This window comes from Pyxicephalus adspersus, chromosome 5, assembly GCF_032062135.1.
Source record: "Pyxicephalus adspersus chromosome 5, UCB_Pads_2.0, whole genome shotgun sequence".
NCBI classification, from domain to species: Eukaryota; Metazoa; Chordata; class Amphibia; order Anura; family Pyxicephalidae; genus Pyxicephalus; species Pyxicephalus adspersus.
In genome coordinates this window covers 61,507,550-61,523,653 of record NC_092862.1, presented here as the reverse complement: position 1 = coordinate 61,523,653, position 16,104 = coordinate 61,507,550, and the positions used below count along the sequence as shown (strand labels likewise).

The 16,104-nt window shown below is 36.9% G+C and overlaps 1 protein-coding gene across 1 annotated transcript in view; it reads right to left on the bottom strand.

The window, feature by feature from the left end:
• Window positions 1-1,099: 1,099 nt before the first annotated feature.
• The window catches only part of TMEM170B (transmembrane protein 170B), a 31,761-nt gene continuing 16,756 nt past the window's right edge, over window positions 1,100-16,104 (bottom strand). Inside the window, exon 3 of the mRNA XM_072411689.1 lies at window positions 1,100-2,928. Within this exon, the coding sequence (XP_072267790.1) occupies window positions 2,798-2,928 (131 nt within the window). The 3' untranslated portion in view covers window positions 1,100-2,797. The remainder of the gene's footprint in view (window positions 2,929-16,104) is intronic.

Sequence of the window (16,104 nt, the reverse complement as noted above, 5' to 3'; positions counted from 1 at the left end):
TAAAGCCACCCCTAATAATTTATTACTTATGTCTGGAGAATTAAATGCCGCTAAAGTGTCTTGCCATCAGATTGCCTTTTATGATTTATGTTGAAGCATCTGTGTGTGCTATAATATAAGACTATAATATCTTATGCATTTTATTTCTTTCTGTGGCTGTAGTATATAAGTAAATTTAAAAAAGACATCAAAGCAAAGCAATTCTAGGTGAACATGGCCAAGATGCCCCTTGGGATGTAAGTTTAAAAACATGAAATCTATTGGTCAGTTCTACTGGGTTGTATTAAAATTATATCTATATTTATTATATGAACATTAATGTGAAATGTGTAATGTGGTATAATTTATGTTGTTAGGTTGTGTTTAAAAAAACTTAGTTGTGTTTTAATTTAATAGATTTGTCCACTTTTTTAGTAGCAAGTCCACCCAATATCACCCAATATGCCTGCCCTCTTCTAGTTTTCCTTAAAAAAACAATTTCACTGCAAAGTGTGGGGAGAAGGGCCGCTGAAAGTATAAAGCTACTGAATTCTACATCTGAGGTTTGTATTTGCATACTTCCCAACATTTGGAGTGTTGGGAAGAGAAACACCTTTTTTGCTCAAAGTATGTAGGCATTGGACACGATGTATATGAGAAAAATGATTGGTTACATCCACAGGTACTCTTTTTTGCAACTATGTTTTCTTCATGTTAGCTTTTCATAATAACAAGAAAACATATAGGCAGGATGAAATATATGTATTAATATATGTGTTTATGAAGCTTAGGAGGCTTCCAACTACAAAAGTGCACTTATCTTTAAATTGTGCGTAGTTGTATAAACAGCACACAACCGTAATAGTATTTTACGTAACAAACAAAACAGTTTATAGTATATAGGAAATAATTAAGGAATAATCAATTTGTTCACCTTGGAAAAATGCTTACAATATTTGTAAAACCCAGGAATACCAAACGGGGGCCACATAACAAGGAGCCAGTCTGAGACTATTTTTGCTGCTCTGGTGTTTAGTGTAATTAAATGCAGTTTATGAATTTGTTATTCATGTTATAACAGTATCTTAATTGGTGTACAGAGTGCACACGTATGCATCTATCCCATGTATCCAATTTAATTTATTGTTTACTAAAAAAGAATTAACAAAAGAATCATCAGAAAATTTGAAATACAATGAAAACCATAGATTTTAAAATATTATCCTCTAAAAATAAACCTTCAATGGCTGCCAATACCTGTAAGAGAAGCAGCTTAATCTTTCTAATGGTTGTGGCTACCCCCTTACTCTTGGCTATACACTCAGGTAAAGCAAAATTACGCCATTCCATTCTAATGGTGATGATGCAACTACCTACAAAGCGGAAGTAAAGTCAGCAGATAAAGTCCAGACTGGCAGGCTTTTTTCATGACAGACAAGACTACAAGGTTTCTTCTGCACAGAGATCTTTTTGATTGCCTGTTAATACATTTTCTGTACATTGAGTTAGATATTTGCAACTCAGTGTACAGACCTGGTCATGATTTAGTGCCAAGATGAAGTAGCTCTTGTGCACATGCATGGGAGTGATGTCATCCCAACTTGGCCAATGAAGATGTCTGAAGACTCCAAACACAGAAAAAGACCAGGGTAATATGACAGTGATGAAGCAACAAGGAACATTTTCACAGGTATATTTGTCAAAATGCACATTATGGCAAAACCCTGGCAACTTTGGGTGTTTACATCAGCTTTAAACTAGCAAGTTGTTTGAAAGCCAAAGACCCTGAACTTGCTACAAAGCTGCTATCTAAGCTTCTTCACACAAAGCCGAGATACGCTCCTAATACAATAGGTTTCATTCTGAAAAATGAAAGGGAAAAATGAATATCCTCTCTTAGTTACCAACCATTTCATTTTGTATGCTAGGCAAGTACATATAACATCAAGTAGATGCCTACCTAGTACCTAAACAGTTGCTGCCTTCAGTACAACCACCATCTGTCTATTCAGTTTCCAACCTTTGGCATATGTTTCATTTATAACAAATTTAGGTGCACTATGCACCATGCACTATGAAATGAAAAGGATATATGTGCACTCATATAATATTCACATGTTACATGGAACAAACAATTTGTACTTACAAGACCAGGGAACACATTATACAGTCACAGTGCCTCTTTTAAATCTCTCATAGTCCAAACATCAATTATGGGTGAATAACATTTGTGAAATATCATGTGTGAAATCATGTACCTCTGCCAGTCATGTAACTTTATTATTTACCAATATTTAATGCTTTCAACTCTGTTGAGTATAAAAAAAGAATCAAGAAATCAATCCATTTGGCACAATTGCATTCTACCACTCTTCCTGAAGCACTTCATCCAGCTAGTCCACAGCTACTTCATTCATACTTTTGTTCCATCATGGCGTAGTAGTGAATATTTCAAGAGGAATCATTAAACACTACTTTCACAAATGCATGCTGACATCACTAGAGGGATATGCAAACAGTTCAGTACTGCAAGGTGCTTCTTTTTTGTATATTGTAGAAAAAGAATTACACCTTGCCTTTTAACTGAGGCACATGAGGTGCTAGGCATTTCATTAGTGCAACAGCTTAGCAATGAAAAACCTCTTTTTACTTGAAGAGTTGAAACTTCTTTAAAGCTGTTTCTATCCTGCAAGGGCTCTCTTCAGTTCAATCCATCATGCAATGTGTAGCAGCTCTACAGCATTACATTAATAATAAACTATTTGTGTTCGTTTCTCTTGGGACAGGTAAGTTCCATTAGGATGCCACATTCTATGTGTCAAAGTGTTGCAAGGACACGTGAAAAGGAGATGATCATTGTTAGTACTGTTTGTCCAACCCCAAATACCAGTGCTTCCAATGGAGCCATGTACTTTCCTGCTACTTGATAAATCCCTGCAACGGCTGCACCTGGAACAAGATAAAATAAACAAATTATTTAGGGAAACAAATAAGCATGGGAATAATAAATACTGTCATATGTTACATTAATAGGGAAATCTACTATGAGGTGTTCACTGTTTTTTTCTTACTAAAAAACACTTTATAGTTATCCTGCTGGTTTTGTTGTACAGCAACTTATGTTAGGCTTATAGAAGACTTTTTAAGACATTATAAGTGACCCACCTGCATGGTAAAAGCAAACATGTCCACAAAAAGACAGCAGCATGTACGGTGTGTGAAGCATGTATGGGGAGTACTCATCTGTTTTTTTTGCTACCTTTTATAGACAGGGATCCAGGATCGTTTCAACAGGCCATCTACACTGTCCCTTACTTCCATTTGCAAAGACTTAGGTGGTAGAGAAGACAGACAATGCATTTGGCTCCACTTATTTTAAAGCAGTGGTCACCAACCTTTCAGATCTCACGGACCACTAAATACACAGAATTCAGACTGTGCATGCATGGGGAGCCGTGTGTCACTTAAGGGGGAAGAAACTTCCCCCAGAGTGACGTCATGATGCCAGAACCCACCCACTCTCCCATCGCAGGCTCAGACCTGCTTGCTAAACATCCTGAGGGGACGGTAGCGCAGGGCTGTGTATGCATCAAAAGTTGTGTCCACAGCCCTGCACTACTGCCCCCCCAGGATGTTTAGCAAACAGGTCTAAGCCTGCAGTAGGAGAGTAGGCGGGTTGTGTCCATACGGGGGACAGAGCTGCTGACCACCAAAACTTTCTCAGTTTTAAAGACTATCTAGATCACAGGAGAGAAGGACAAGCTTTCAAAACAGCTTTTTCTGCTCTTCTTGTCTGGATAACAAAACTGTTAGACCATAATTTTATATGATGTCATATTCATGTATGTGACTGAACAAGTCAACAAGTTAATTCTTGTATAAATATTGAATTCCTGCTGTAACTTTCTATGAAAATTTTTAAATAAATATACAAGTTTTTTTAAAATACAGAAGAAGACAATCTTGTTCTTAATATGCCCAAACAATTATAATAATAATATGATTTTTTTTACAAAATCCATGAAATGACAGCAACCATCAAATGTTTGTTTAGTATTACTAATATGTAAAGTACATATACTCTTCGGCTACAATTTAATAAAGTATTCCCAAAGGTAATAGCTAGTTGTAATTAGTCACATTCTAGTTCTTGCAATGCTAAAGATGTTTTGCAGCTTTCCAAGCCACTTCATCAATTCTGTTCAGGTCCAGCTGTATGTGACTAACTACTGCTAGCTATATAATGACCTGGATAAATGAGAATCTTTACAGACAAATGTAATACATATTTAGTCTCCAAATCTGTTCCATATAAATCTCACTTATCTAGGTGAGGTTAAGGTAGAAAGAGAAGGGTTTGGGTTATGGTGGGGTGGAGAGATGGCAGTGGAGTGAAAAAGGACTGGGCAAAAAGAGGGAGGCATTGGTAGTTGGTGTAGCTAGAGTGAGCTTCCTGCCTGCCCATCCTCAACCTTTGGTAGTTTGTCTGTTAGTAAGTTTGGTTGGTTGGGGTCCAGGGAAGGCAGGGTCTGGTTGATGATGGAATGTTGGTAAAAGGACTCATCAGTGGGATGATGACCATGGTGAAGGCAGGTTTTGTGGCAACTGTTGGACAGAGCAGAGCTTCTTGTAGGGTTGATACTGGAACCCGAGGCAAGGGGGTGCACCTGAGGGCCAAAAATATCACCCTTCGGTGGTGTGTTGGTTTTTGTTGGGGGGAGTCTTCCTGGATCCGCAACCTATTAGGGTGTTTAGGAGTGTTAAGTGAAAATTAGGTTGTTGAAAATTGTTTATGCTGTAACTAAGTTTTTATGTATATATGTTATTTATATATATTTATGTTTGTAAAGTTTTATATAAAATGATGTTAACAAATGGCTGACCTCAGCTAATTTGGTACAAACACAGTTGTATCTATTATTTAAATAGGTTAGGGGGGGAGATTGGTAGTTGGCTGGGGTGAATATGGGAGAAAATGGTGACATGGTGCAGGCCCCCAACAATCTACAACTCCCACTATAACTGGGGCTAGATGTTGTGTGCCATCAATAGTTAAGCTAAAAGCTTTTCTTCTTTCAAAAAACACATATCACACTACAAAGTAATAGTGCTGCAACTACTTTGAAATAATTTATTCATTTCTGTTAAAAATATTTAACAGTGTGCACTTGTATATTTTTACATTCATTACATTTTTGTAGAAAGTTCTGCAGTGATATGTTGCTATGACTTAGTCAGTGCCATTTACATTATATTTAAACTGGAACTCAGCATTTACGCAGAAAAACCAATGTTGCTTAACTCTATATATTTTTAGAAAACCTCTGGGGGTTGAGAAAATGTTTTAGCTAGTCAATGACTCATTTATTTAAAGACTAAGAAGGTAGGAACATGTAAGCAGTGTGAAGTAAAAAAAACAAAAAACCTTCTTTCTGGTAAACCTAAAGATTATATGATACTGAGTAAACAACGGAAAATATGAAGGCCTTTTATGAAAAAGAAACTATAATCTTTGTAATTTTTCTTTTATTCTTTATTTAAGGAAATTCCTTTAAAACATCTAGGGTTGTACATTAGTGGGAAATGAAAGCTGAATCAGTCGTGACCCATATTATTCAACAGAACAACAGAAAAATGTACAAAGGCATTCCATGCTCACATTCATTTCATCTAGCTTTTTTAAAGTAATTATCTTTTAAGTAAATCAGGTATGAGACAATATATGAAGGAAGTGGGTCATTGTTTGGGAAGGTGTGGGGTGCAAGGGGTGCAAAACCTTTAAGTACAAGATTACTAATATTACTATACAGTATTTATATAGCATCGACATATTACGTAGCACTGTACATTAAATAGGCACTGCAAATGATAGACAGATACAGACAGTGACACAGGAGGAGCAGAGGAGAGACCTTGCCCTGAAAGCTTACAATCTAAGATCTGCCAGAAGATACCACAAGGTGCTGCTAATATATTTATTCACCAAAAACATTTCACATTATTATTTCCTTCACAGTATACATACTGTCTTATAAAACTGATCTAAAAAAATTACCTAAAGTCTCAAGTTTTTAATCTCAGAGTAATAAAGAGATATTTCAGTGCACCGTGGCATGGTGAATGTCTTAAATTAGAATGTAATTAGCCTGCTTTTAAATGTAGCTGGGAAGCTGAAACTTTTGCACACTCTGATAGACAGTGATAGAGGGCATGAGACTAAATAAGACATGCTTGTCCTTTCCCCAGAATGTTCAACCACCAGATACAGTAATAGGCTTTAAGTCTAAAAGATTGGTGGGAACATTTAGAAAAACAGAAAGCCTGGTTTTTCAGCGATGGGCAGCCTACATCACATATGCAAATATATATTTTGACAGTAGTTCTACTTTGATGGCCACTGAAGTTTTTTTTTTTTTGTAGATCATATTTTTTGAAATTTTTCAGTATAGAATACAAACAGTATATAAAAGAGAAAGAATAAAAAGAAACCAAGAAAACCAAGACAAAACAGAACAGAGTGCCAAAAAACAACCTGAATCAGTTAACCAATATATCAAAAAACAAAAAAATTAAAACAGGACCAAACACAGGTATTATATTATGTCTGGTTGCGCATAAACAATGTGTGACAATGGGTCTATGTTCTATTGTAAACTGTTCGATACCTAAATTAGGTAAAGCCCTACACAATTATTTCGGTCAGAGCAGATAACAACTGAAATATCTTGTTCCAAATGCTCTTAATGCTATTACAGTGCCAAAATATGTAGCTATGAGAGCCATAATGTTGTGATACTGACAAATCATATTTTGCTACAACATATGGTGTTCTAAACCATCTAAGTAACATCTTGAGACAGGATGCCCAGTGGGAAGTGCATTGTATATATGTAAAAGGAGAATGAATAGCATGTTGCCATTGCTCAACTGAGAAAGATTTATTCAATTCACCCTCCCATTTCGAAATATGGGACATCCTGAGAAAAACTTGTTTTCCTTTAAGAGCCTGGTAAATTATCGGAATACCTAAATAACAATTTGAGATGATCCGGTAAAGAACCGACATAAAGTGTAAGCATCAGTAATAGGCATACCAAAATAATTGAGTTTTTGTTGAAGCGATAGATTAGGTGGGCATGATTGTAAGTCTTGAAAAGTTAAAAGATTCAACTGTTTTCAATGTTCTATATATCGATATCAGGAATAAAATGCAAATAAGTGTTAATTGGTATCGGAAGTTCAGTAGAAACAGTATTCGTCTGTGTCTTAAAAACCACTCCGGACCAAACCGAAAAATATGCTTTTATCGTGGAATGATCTGTTAAAATTATTGAAGAATCTAATAACTTAAGCCATAAATAAAATCGTCAGATTCTTCCTCCAACAAAAAGAGTGTTCCATATTATGCCATATTCTATCAGTAGAACTGGTAAAAAAAATATTGCGTAGTCAGTATTGATGCTTTGCCCCCAGTTTTCTTATGTTTAATCATAGCCGCATACCCAATTCTGGCTTTACTGTTAGCCCAAATTCATTGTGCCAATAGTCTCTGTAGAGATCTAAATTATTTGCACAAGTAGGGTTCTAAAAAAATTTAAAATTTTGGGCAATAGTAGCATTTTAAAAAACGGCTATTCTGCCTACCCAAGACACCCCCTGTTTAGACATATTAATAAATCTTCGTTCAGTTTTGAAGGAGTGTTAAATAATTATGTTGAACCATCAAATTAGTGGGATATGTTAACGTTCCCCCTGGATAAGGAATCACATTGGGTGCCCATAGAAAATTAAAGTGAGTTCGGAAAACATTTGTTTGAGTTTGCGACTATTCCATAAGAAAAACTTGTGTCCTTGTGTCATCAAGTTTATAATATGAAATCTTCCCAAATTATTGTAACACATTACATATCACAGGAAAGATTTGGTTCTGCTAAAGTCAAAACCACATTGTCCGCATACAGACCTATTTTATGTTGTATTGAGTCTATAGGGATACCCCTTATCTCCAAATGGCCTCTGATTAACTCTGCTAATGGTTCCATCGCCAAAACAAAAATATTAGGAGACAAGGGGCATCCCTCTCTAGTACCATTTGTCACTTTAAAGGGTTGCAACAGTATACCTAAAAGTCAAGACCCTGGCAGTTGGGTTGGAATATTGGGCTGCACTTGCTTGGGATAGTTACGATGGTGGCCCGTAACATTTCTGAAGGAAATGTACAAGATTTTGCTGCTTCGTAAAAAATGGTCAACATATAAGGAGCTAATATATCCTGAAACGCTTTATAATTTTCGCCAGGTAAACCATCTGCCCCTGGTGTTTTGTTAGTTGGGAGGAACTTAATTACCTTTTGTATCTCTTCTACCAAAAAAGGTGAATTGAGCAATTTTAAGGCCAACTTGGATAAGTCTACCTCATCTAAAAACTTTTCAATCTCTTCAACTTTAGGTTGGTAAACAAGAGGATACTGAGAATTTACAAATTAGTATAATACTCATAAAATGCCATGGCTATATCTTGTGGGTTAACAATTTTAACATTGGATACAGCTTTAAACACAAATGGAATTTTAGAACGCTGCACTCCACTCTTAAACTTAGCAGCCATAAGTTTGGAAGCTCTATTACCTTGAGTATAGTGATTTAGCTGCAGTTTTTGAATAAATTGAGCATGGATGAACAAAGGTAGCAGTCTTAACTCTTGCCTGCATTTGTTACTTTAGAGGTAGGACCAATTTTATGTTGACTTTCTAAAGTTTTGATGGTGCTAAAAAGGGAAGCCAGTTGTTGGCCCCTCATCTTTTTATCCTTAGACACAAGCTGAATCAGGGTACGCCTAATATACGCTTTGTAAGCATTCCATAATATAAAAGGATCCAGATCCTGAGTATCATTAAAGTGAAAAAAAGTTTAAATTAGCTCTCCAAACTCTGGAAGGTATCGTATGGTATTGGTCCTCCACGATCAGAATCAGCGGAGCGTGGTCTGACCTAGTGATATTATCGATGTCTATCCAAGAGATTTTCCCTAGTAAACTCATGTCTGTTAAGAACAAGTCTAGGCAGGAGTAGGATTTGTGCAAAGCGGAAAGTACTTAAAATCTTTTTCCAAAGCATGTAGACAGCGCCATACATCATACATATTAGATTCCTCTAAAAAAGTTTCCAAAGAGGTTCTTTTCTAAAGTTTTGGTATTGAAACATCAAGGTGTAAATCAGATACCGCATTAAAGTCACCACATAAATAATAAATGACCTGTTTGTATAAGTATGAACTTTTTTCATCACTGGTCTCAAAAAACTAAGTGGACCCACATTCGGGGAGTTTATATTTACAATCCTAAAAGGTACATTAATAATGGCACACGTTAGAATAATATATCTGGCTATTTTAACCATAAATCAGCATTAGGGAAACAAGCTTAGTAGTCAGAGAAAGAACTATCAGATCCTGATATCCATCCAACTACCGTTGAACAGCAGAGGAGTCAACTTGCAACAATAGAACATTGGCACTAAAAAAAATACAAACATAAAAAACAATACAAGAAAATAGAGAAAAAATAAAAACTTTCCCCAATATGGGGATAGCGCTTCATGACTTGAATCCATGAGTACTCAAACGGGGGAAAACAAATGTGTATCCATTAGCAGCCCTACACAAAAATTTTCTTGTGGAAATGATTACACGACATATTAAAAAAATAAATAAATAAGTTAATTGACTTTCAAAATTGACCCAGCATATTGAAAATAGTGGGGGAGAAAACAAGACCTTATAGTACAGCTGTAAAAAAATAACATAGACAAATCACTTTGGTAATCGTGAAGATTTACAATGGACTTCCTGCCAGTCCTTTGTGGAACGTTGTGCAGGAGGTAGTGAATCTGCTATCTCAAAGGCTCACTCAGGAAGAAGGGTGAAACCATCCAAGGTAGAGATCGTGTGTCGCGAACCAGATTTTGATGTTAAAATCTTCTCCGGAAATCCCCATCGATGGGGGATTGCCTTGTAAGTGGAGCATCCTGGTCACCGGCAAAAATTTACGCCTGGCCGAAATCGCTGCTTGAGTCTGCATAAACTGTATTATGAGAATACGGTTCTGGTAAAGCTTTCATATTTCTGACAGTTTGCAGTAATTTCTCACTGACATGAAAAAAGTGGATTCTGGCGATTACATCTCTGGGGGTTGTAACTGGCAAATGAGCAGGTTTCGGAATTCTATGAGCTCTGTCAATCACTAGTTCTCCTTGAGGAACTTTCGGCAATACAGTAATATCAGGCAATATCAGTTGTAAGTAGAGAGGGAGCTCCAACAGAGAGACAGATTCCAGTAGCCCGCAATATTTTAAATTATTCCATCTAACCCTGTCCTCCATATAAGTTTACTTTTCAGTTTGGCCACTTCTTCTTCAAGACAAGTATGAGAGTCCACCAACTCATTATGAGCTGTTGTAATTTCACCCATTTTTCTTTTAATGTGATCCACTCTGCCTTCCAAAGCCTGTACATCTCTACCAAGTGTAAAAAAATTACAGAGGAAAAGTGAGTTTGCAACAACTTCCTAAGGCATAATAGCATATCTTTACGTACTGTGTCTACAACAGGGGCATCAGTGGTGGGAAAATCATCAATGGGTTGAGCCACCGGCATCTCACATGGGGGACCTTTTTGTAATGCAGGGTCTCCTGTCTGAGTAAAATCATCAGCCGACGAGGAATCATCAGTGTTAACAGCAAGATTAGTAAGCTCACCCGGTCGACCCACCTAGTGAAGATCCCTCAGGAATCAACAAAGACTGCACTGCAGGAGACAAAGCTGCTTTCTTATTAGTAGATTGAGATGTTTTTTTCCCCTCTTTGCAGGCCACAGTGTAGAAGCCCCACCACCATCTTGGTTTTCCTCCCTCACCGCTTTAGCAAAGAATTCTGTCAATCTCCGAGATCCGGTCCTCTCTTTTCTCCCCTTAGTCATCTTCTATGAGAGTCCATGATAAAGTATGCTGGGTCCTGAATTTGTACGATCGTCCGATGTTCGCTGTATGTAATTAGAGCCGCGCCGTGAAGAGAGCCATCCTTCCTAGCAGCCGGCCACACCCCCTTCCACTTAAGTGTTTTTATTATGCATAGAAATTACCACCAGACAAGGTATACTGCAAGATTCTGTTCCTCAATAACATTGTGAAATCAGAAAGACTCAACAAAGAGGCGTACCAAGATAACAGCACCTTATTGTCTACTCTTATAAAGGATTTTAGGTTTTTGATATAGCTGATTGGTTCACTTTAACCACCTGGGCGTTACACTGATGTCTAGATTTCTGTTCCAAAAGCGGTACACTGTTTTTCATGAATTTTTTTTTTTTAAATTGTAGACCTGTAACTTACAGAAATATGTCTGAACAGGGTTCTAGTAGATATCATGAATATAAAAAATGTTTGAAACACACAATCATGTAAAAAAAAAAAAAATTACTTTTAATAAAATTAAATAAAAGACAAAATCAGCTTAAACAAGAATACATAAATAAATAAAAAATACTGAAAATGCGATAATTTGGTATACTGTATAATAATAAATTTTTCTAAAACACCTCCCTAGTGTCCGTCACATACCTATAGACAAAACCACATAAATATATTTTCTATTATTTTGTATTGGATTGGATGCAGGACTTTGTATTCAATCCAATACAAAATGAGAACAAAATTCAAACTCTCATTTTGTGTTGGATTGAATACAAACTCCTGTATCCAATCCAATACAAAATGAGAGTTTGAATTTACAATTACATACTTTGTATTTATTTTGAATTATTTTGTATTGGATTGGATACAGGAGTTTGTATTCAATCCAATACAAAATGTGTTTGAGTTTCAATTTGAATTTCCCACACACGCGCCGACGTCATCGCCGAGGGACACGCACACGCTACGGACAGAGAAGAAGAAGCTGGCCGGCTTCTTCTTCTCCGCCGGCCGGCTTCTTCTTCTCAGGGAGAAGGCACCCGACGCTGGAGATCGACGCTGGAGGACGACGCTGGAACACGACGCTGGATGATCGGAGCGGGACCAGGAAAGTGATCGATAAACCCGAACTTTTCTCACTGTATTTTCATACAGTGAGAAAAGTTTGGGTTTATCGATAATTGTAATCTTTTTTAACCCGAACCAAGGTCGGGTTTTAATGGTCGGGTGGTTAAAGTTCCAAACCCTTTGGTGTTATCATTCAAAGCAGTTTAGGCTTGTAAATTAGTAAAGGAAACTAATAAACATTGTGCAAATTCACTTAGCAAAGAATACCCAATTACGTGCAAGGAAATTTGTTATGATTTTGGTTGCAAGGTAATAATTATATTATATAACATATACCAGCCTATATTCCCTTAGTGCAATAACCACAGTGCCTCCTAAGTCTACCGCTGTCTTTTAACTACAAATTCATTGCATGAATATAAAGTACAGTTATAAGCCTAGTCTGCATTCTATTATTATTATTATTATTAATAAACAGGATTTATATAGCGCCAACATATTACGCAGCACTGTACATTAAATAGGGGTTGCAAATGACAGACTAATACAGACAGTGATACAGGAGGAGAGAACTATTTTATCCTGTACTAAATATACTTTTATGATATCCATTTAGATAAAAGTATGTATCTTAGAATGCATGGAGATTGCCATTGCTTAACGCCAGCTGTTCACAGCATATGAAATAATATTAAATGGAACTTATAATCTGCAGCTTTTACCATAGGTGTTTCAGAATCTTCCCCACAGCTCTGCTCTGGTATTGTTTTGTTAAAGACTCAGAGGGAGGCTGTAGGCGAAAACCCAGTAGACTAAGAGCCCACAGGTCCCCCCGGAGATACGCAGCTGCTGTACTCCCACAAGTGTGTAGGAAAATCTCTATGATGTAAAAAGTGATGGATGTACAGGCATTAAAAAAAACAGCGGTGATAGCTTGAATATGTGTGCACTATATACAACTATGTACAATGTATATGTAAGTGCTTACATATAAAATAACTTGTTTATGCCTAAAAAATTTTGTAATTTTAAATTGTATCTAATGCAAATCGATATAGTAGGGAGGGGTTAGAACCCATGATAGGTTTTTATTGTTGTTTATGCATCAAATTACGAAGCTCACCTCAAGTTAAACGAGAGAAAATACAAATTTTGTCAATCAAAAAAAAGGAAAAGAAATCTTCGAAAACGACACTTGTTTCAGTGACAACTGTCTAAGAGGTGAATTTCTTCTTCTTTTTCTTCTTTTTTTGGCAAAATGTGGCTGTTTCTCTTTCATAGCCAGCTGCTCTCTACTGTGGATTGACAGGAGCTACAGCCAAATGTCCCCAAGCTGCCCTGGCTGAACAAGATGACAGGAGCACTATCCATATGGACAGAGTTCACGTCATTGTTTAGATGAATCCAGTCAATGCAACCAAAGGGTAGCATTGCTGAACGCAATGACAGGAGCTCGGCACTCCTGGCTGATGCTGAATAAAAAGCGGCAATCGCTGGATGGATCATCAATGAATGCTAGACGCTGGATTCTGCAAAGTCAAATATTCGTTAAGTGTTTTTTTTAAACATTTGGCTGGTGTTGCTATTTCTAGAACTGCTTTGACCATTTCTGGGAATGGGTAAAAGAACTATATACCCCTGTATTCATTCCTCCGGTGTAAGGAGCCACTGTTGAAGGCAGAGGTATAGATTTTGCCAAAAAGGAAGAAGTTACACGATTTTTGCCCCATTCCTTTATTGGCATTCAATAACCCAATGCTGACCAAGACCACATTCTAGGGGACCATTTATGAAGAGAAGAGGTGTCACACATGGTCACTCCCCCATACCTGTAGCCAATAAAGCTGTTTTTTTCACCCTGCACGTTTTTTTTTTTCCTGTTCAAAAAGCAAAAAAAAAAAAATAAAAAAAGTGCACAAGCATTTTTAGGCTTTTGCAAGCAGTTCTTGTTTAAACCTATGGCTTTGACAGGAGCAACAAACCATCATTGGATGCTGCACTGAGCGTCCAAAAAAATGGGCACTGCTACCACCCTGCCTATGAAATAGGCACACTTTTTTATTAAAGAGAGCAGTATAAAAAGGATTACTGACATCTGTATGTTTATTTACACAATGTCACATTGTTTTATTATTTTAATCCACAATAAAGCCAATAAAACAGGTTCTAGCTCCAAATTTGGCACAAACACTGCAAAGCTGTAATAGGAGTCCTGTATACAACAAAAACAAAACCAGGAGCCCCAGAGTTCATTCTCGTAATGGAATAGAGAGAGCTCTATAATTAGAGAAACGCCAATCAAATCACCTGTCAAAGACATATGACCGGGTCTGCTCCAGTCATGGAGCTCCATCTGGTCCATTATTGTGAAAGTACTTTATGTAACTAGTAGTAGTATCAAGTAGTGCAGCGCAGTATAACACAGAAACAACATCCACTCTTCATCATAAAAGAAACCCTAAATCCATTTTTTGTAGTATAAACCATAAAACAATGTTGATTGTAATACCATTTGAAAGGCATTTCATTTACCACATAGTAAAATTTTAGGTGTGGCATGCCGGTCCTCTAAGATATGAAAACCCAAGGTAAAAAAAGGATAAGGTCTATCATTATAGCTTTGTTGATACAAAGAAACATAGTATTGGTGTTAATACGGTCACAGTTGCAATAATGTGGGTAAGAATCATAACTTTTGTTGCTGCTGCAACGTTGTTACCGGAAGGTTTGAATCCCTCTCCACTCTTCTGAATACATTGTTTGGGTGTAATTGTACCCAGAAGGAACATATCCTATCACTTCCTATACTTGTGGCACTTTGTCTTTATGAAAAGAGGTTAAATCTCTCCAAGAGAGTCCCAGAGATTAATAAAAATCTGAGAGATATTCAAAAATTTACAATCTCTGTAGAACACCATGTTTTGCTTGGAACTCTTTGGAAAAATAATCTTTATTTATGTTCGCTTAGGGGTCTATTCATAAAGGAGTAATTCTAACATTTATTTAACCTCCTGGGCGGTACATTTCTATACATAGTTTTTCATGAAAGTTTATTTTACAGTATAATATATTAGTATGAGTATAACAAAGTTTGAAACACAAAATCATGTCAAAATAATAAATTAAATACATTTAAAAAATACATTAAGTATAATAAATAAGTTTAATATTAAACTTTGACATAATTTTGTGTTTCAAAGTTTTAGACATAAAAATCCAGTGTATTTCATTCAATACAGTTATTTTTTACTGAATGCAATAATATTAATGGAACTCCTGGGGAACATCAGCGCACTCGGCGGGGGACAGATTGAGGAAGAGGACACAGCCAGAGGATGGCAGGACCCTGGAGGACGCGGATGGGACCAGGTAAGTGTTTGTTTTTTACTTTTTTAACTACCCCGAGTGTGGCTCAGGGTTACGGCTTTCAGCTTGTTTTTTTTACCTCGAGTCACACTTGGGCTTACCACTGGGGAGGTTTAATACTCTCTTTCAGGTTTATGCATTTTAAAGGCAGTAATTGATTCTCCATCAGGAAATGTTTCAGTGAATGTTAGATTACCCCATACAATAATGTTTTAAAGATACAAGAATAATAATGTGTGAAAGTTAAAAACAGGATAATGGTCAAATTAACACAAGGAAGTAAGCGGAAGCTTGAACGGAGACCTTGCTACCGTGTTTCCCCGATTTTAAGACATCCCCAATAAATAAGCCACCCCCCATTTTTGAAAAAATATTTAAAATAAGACACTCACCCGTGAATAAGACATGCTCTGAGATCCGATCCTGTGTGTGTCTCCTTGATGCTGGCTGCAGCACGTGTCTGCTCCTGGCTGCAGTGCTGAGTGAAACTGAAAGTAACAAGCCGGCATTCTGCACCAGGAAGCAAGCTGTTGATCCCTGCCCTAACAGAGATCCCTGCCCTAACGGAGATCCCTACACTTAATTACCAGTAAGTGAACAGAAGGGGACAGACAATGGCATAGAGTGATCAGAAGGGGACAGACAATGGCATAGAGTGATCAGAAGGGGACAATCAATGGCATAGAGTGATCAGAAGGGGACAATCAATGGCATAGAGTGATCAGA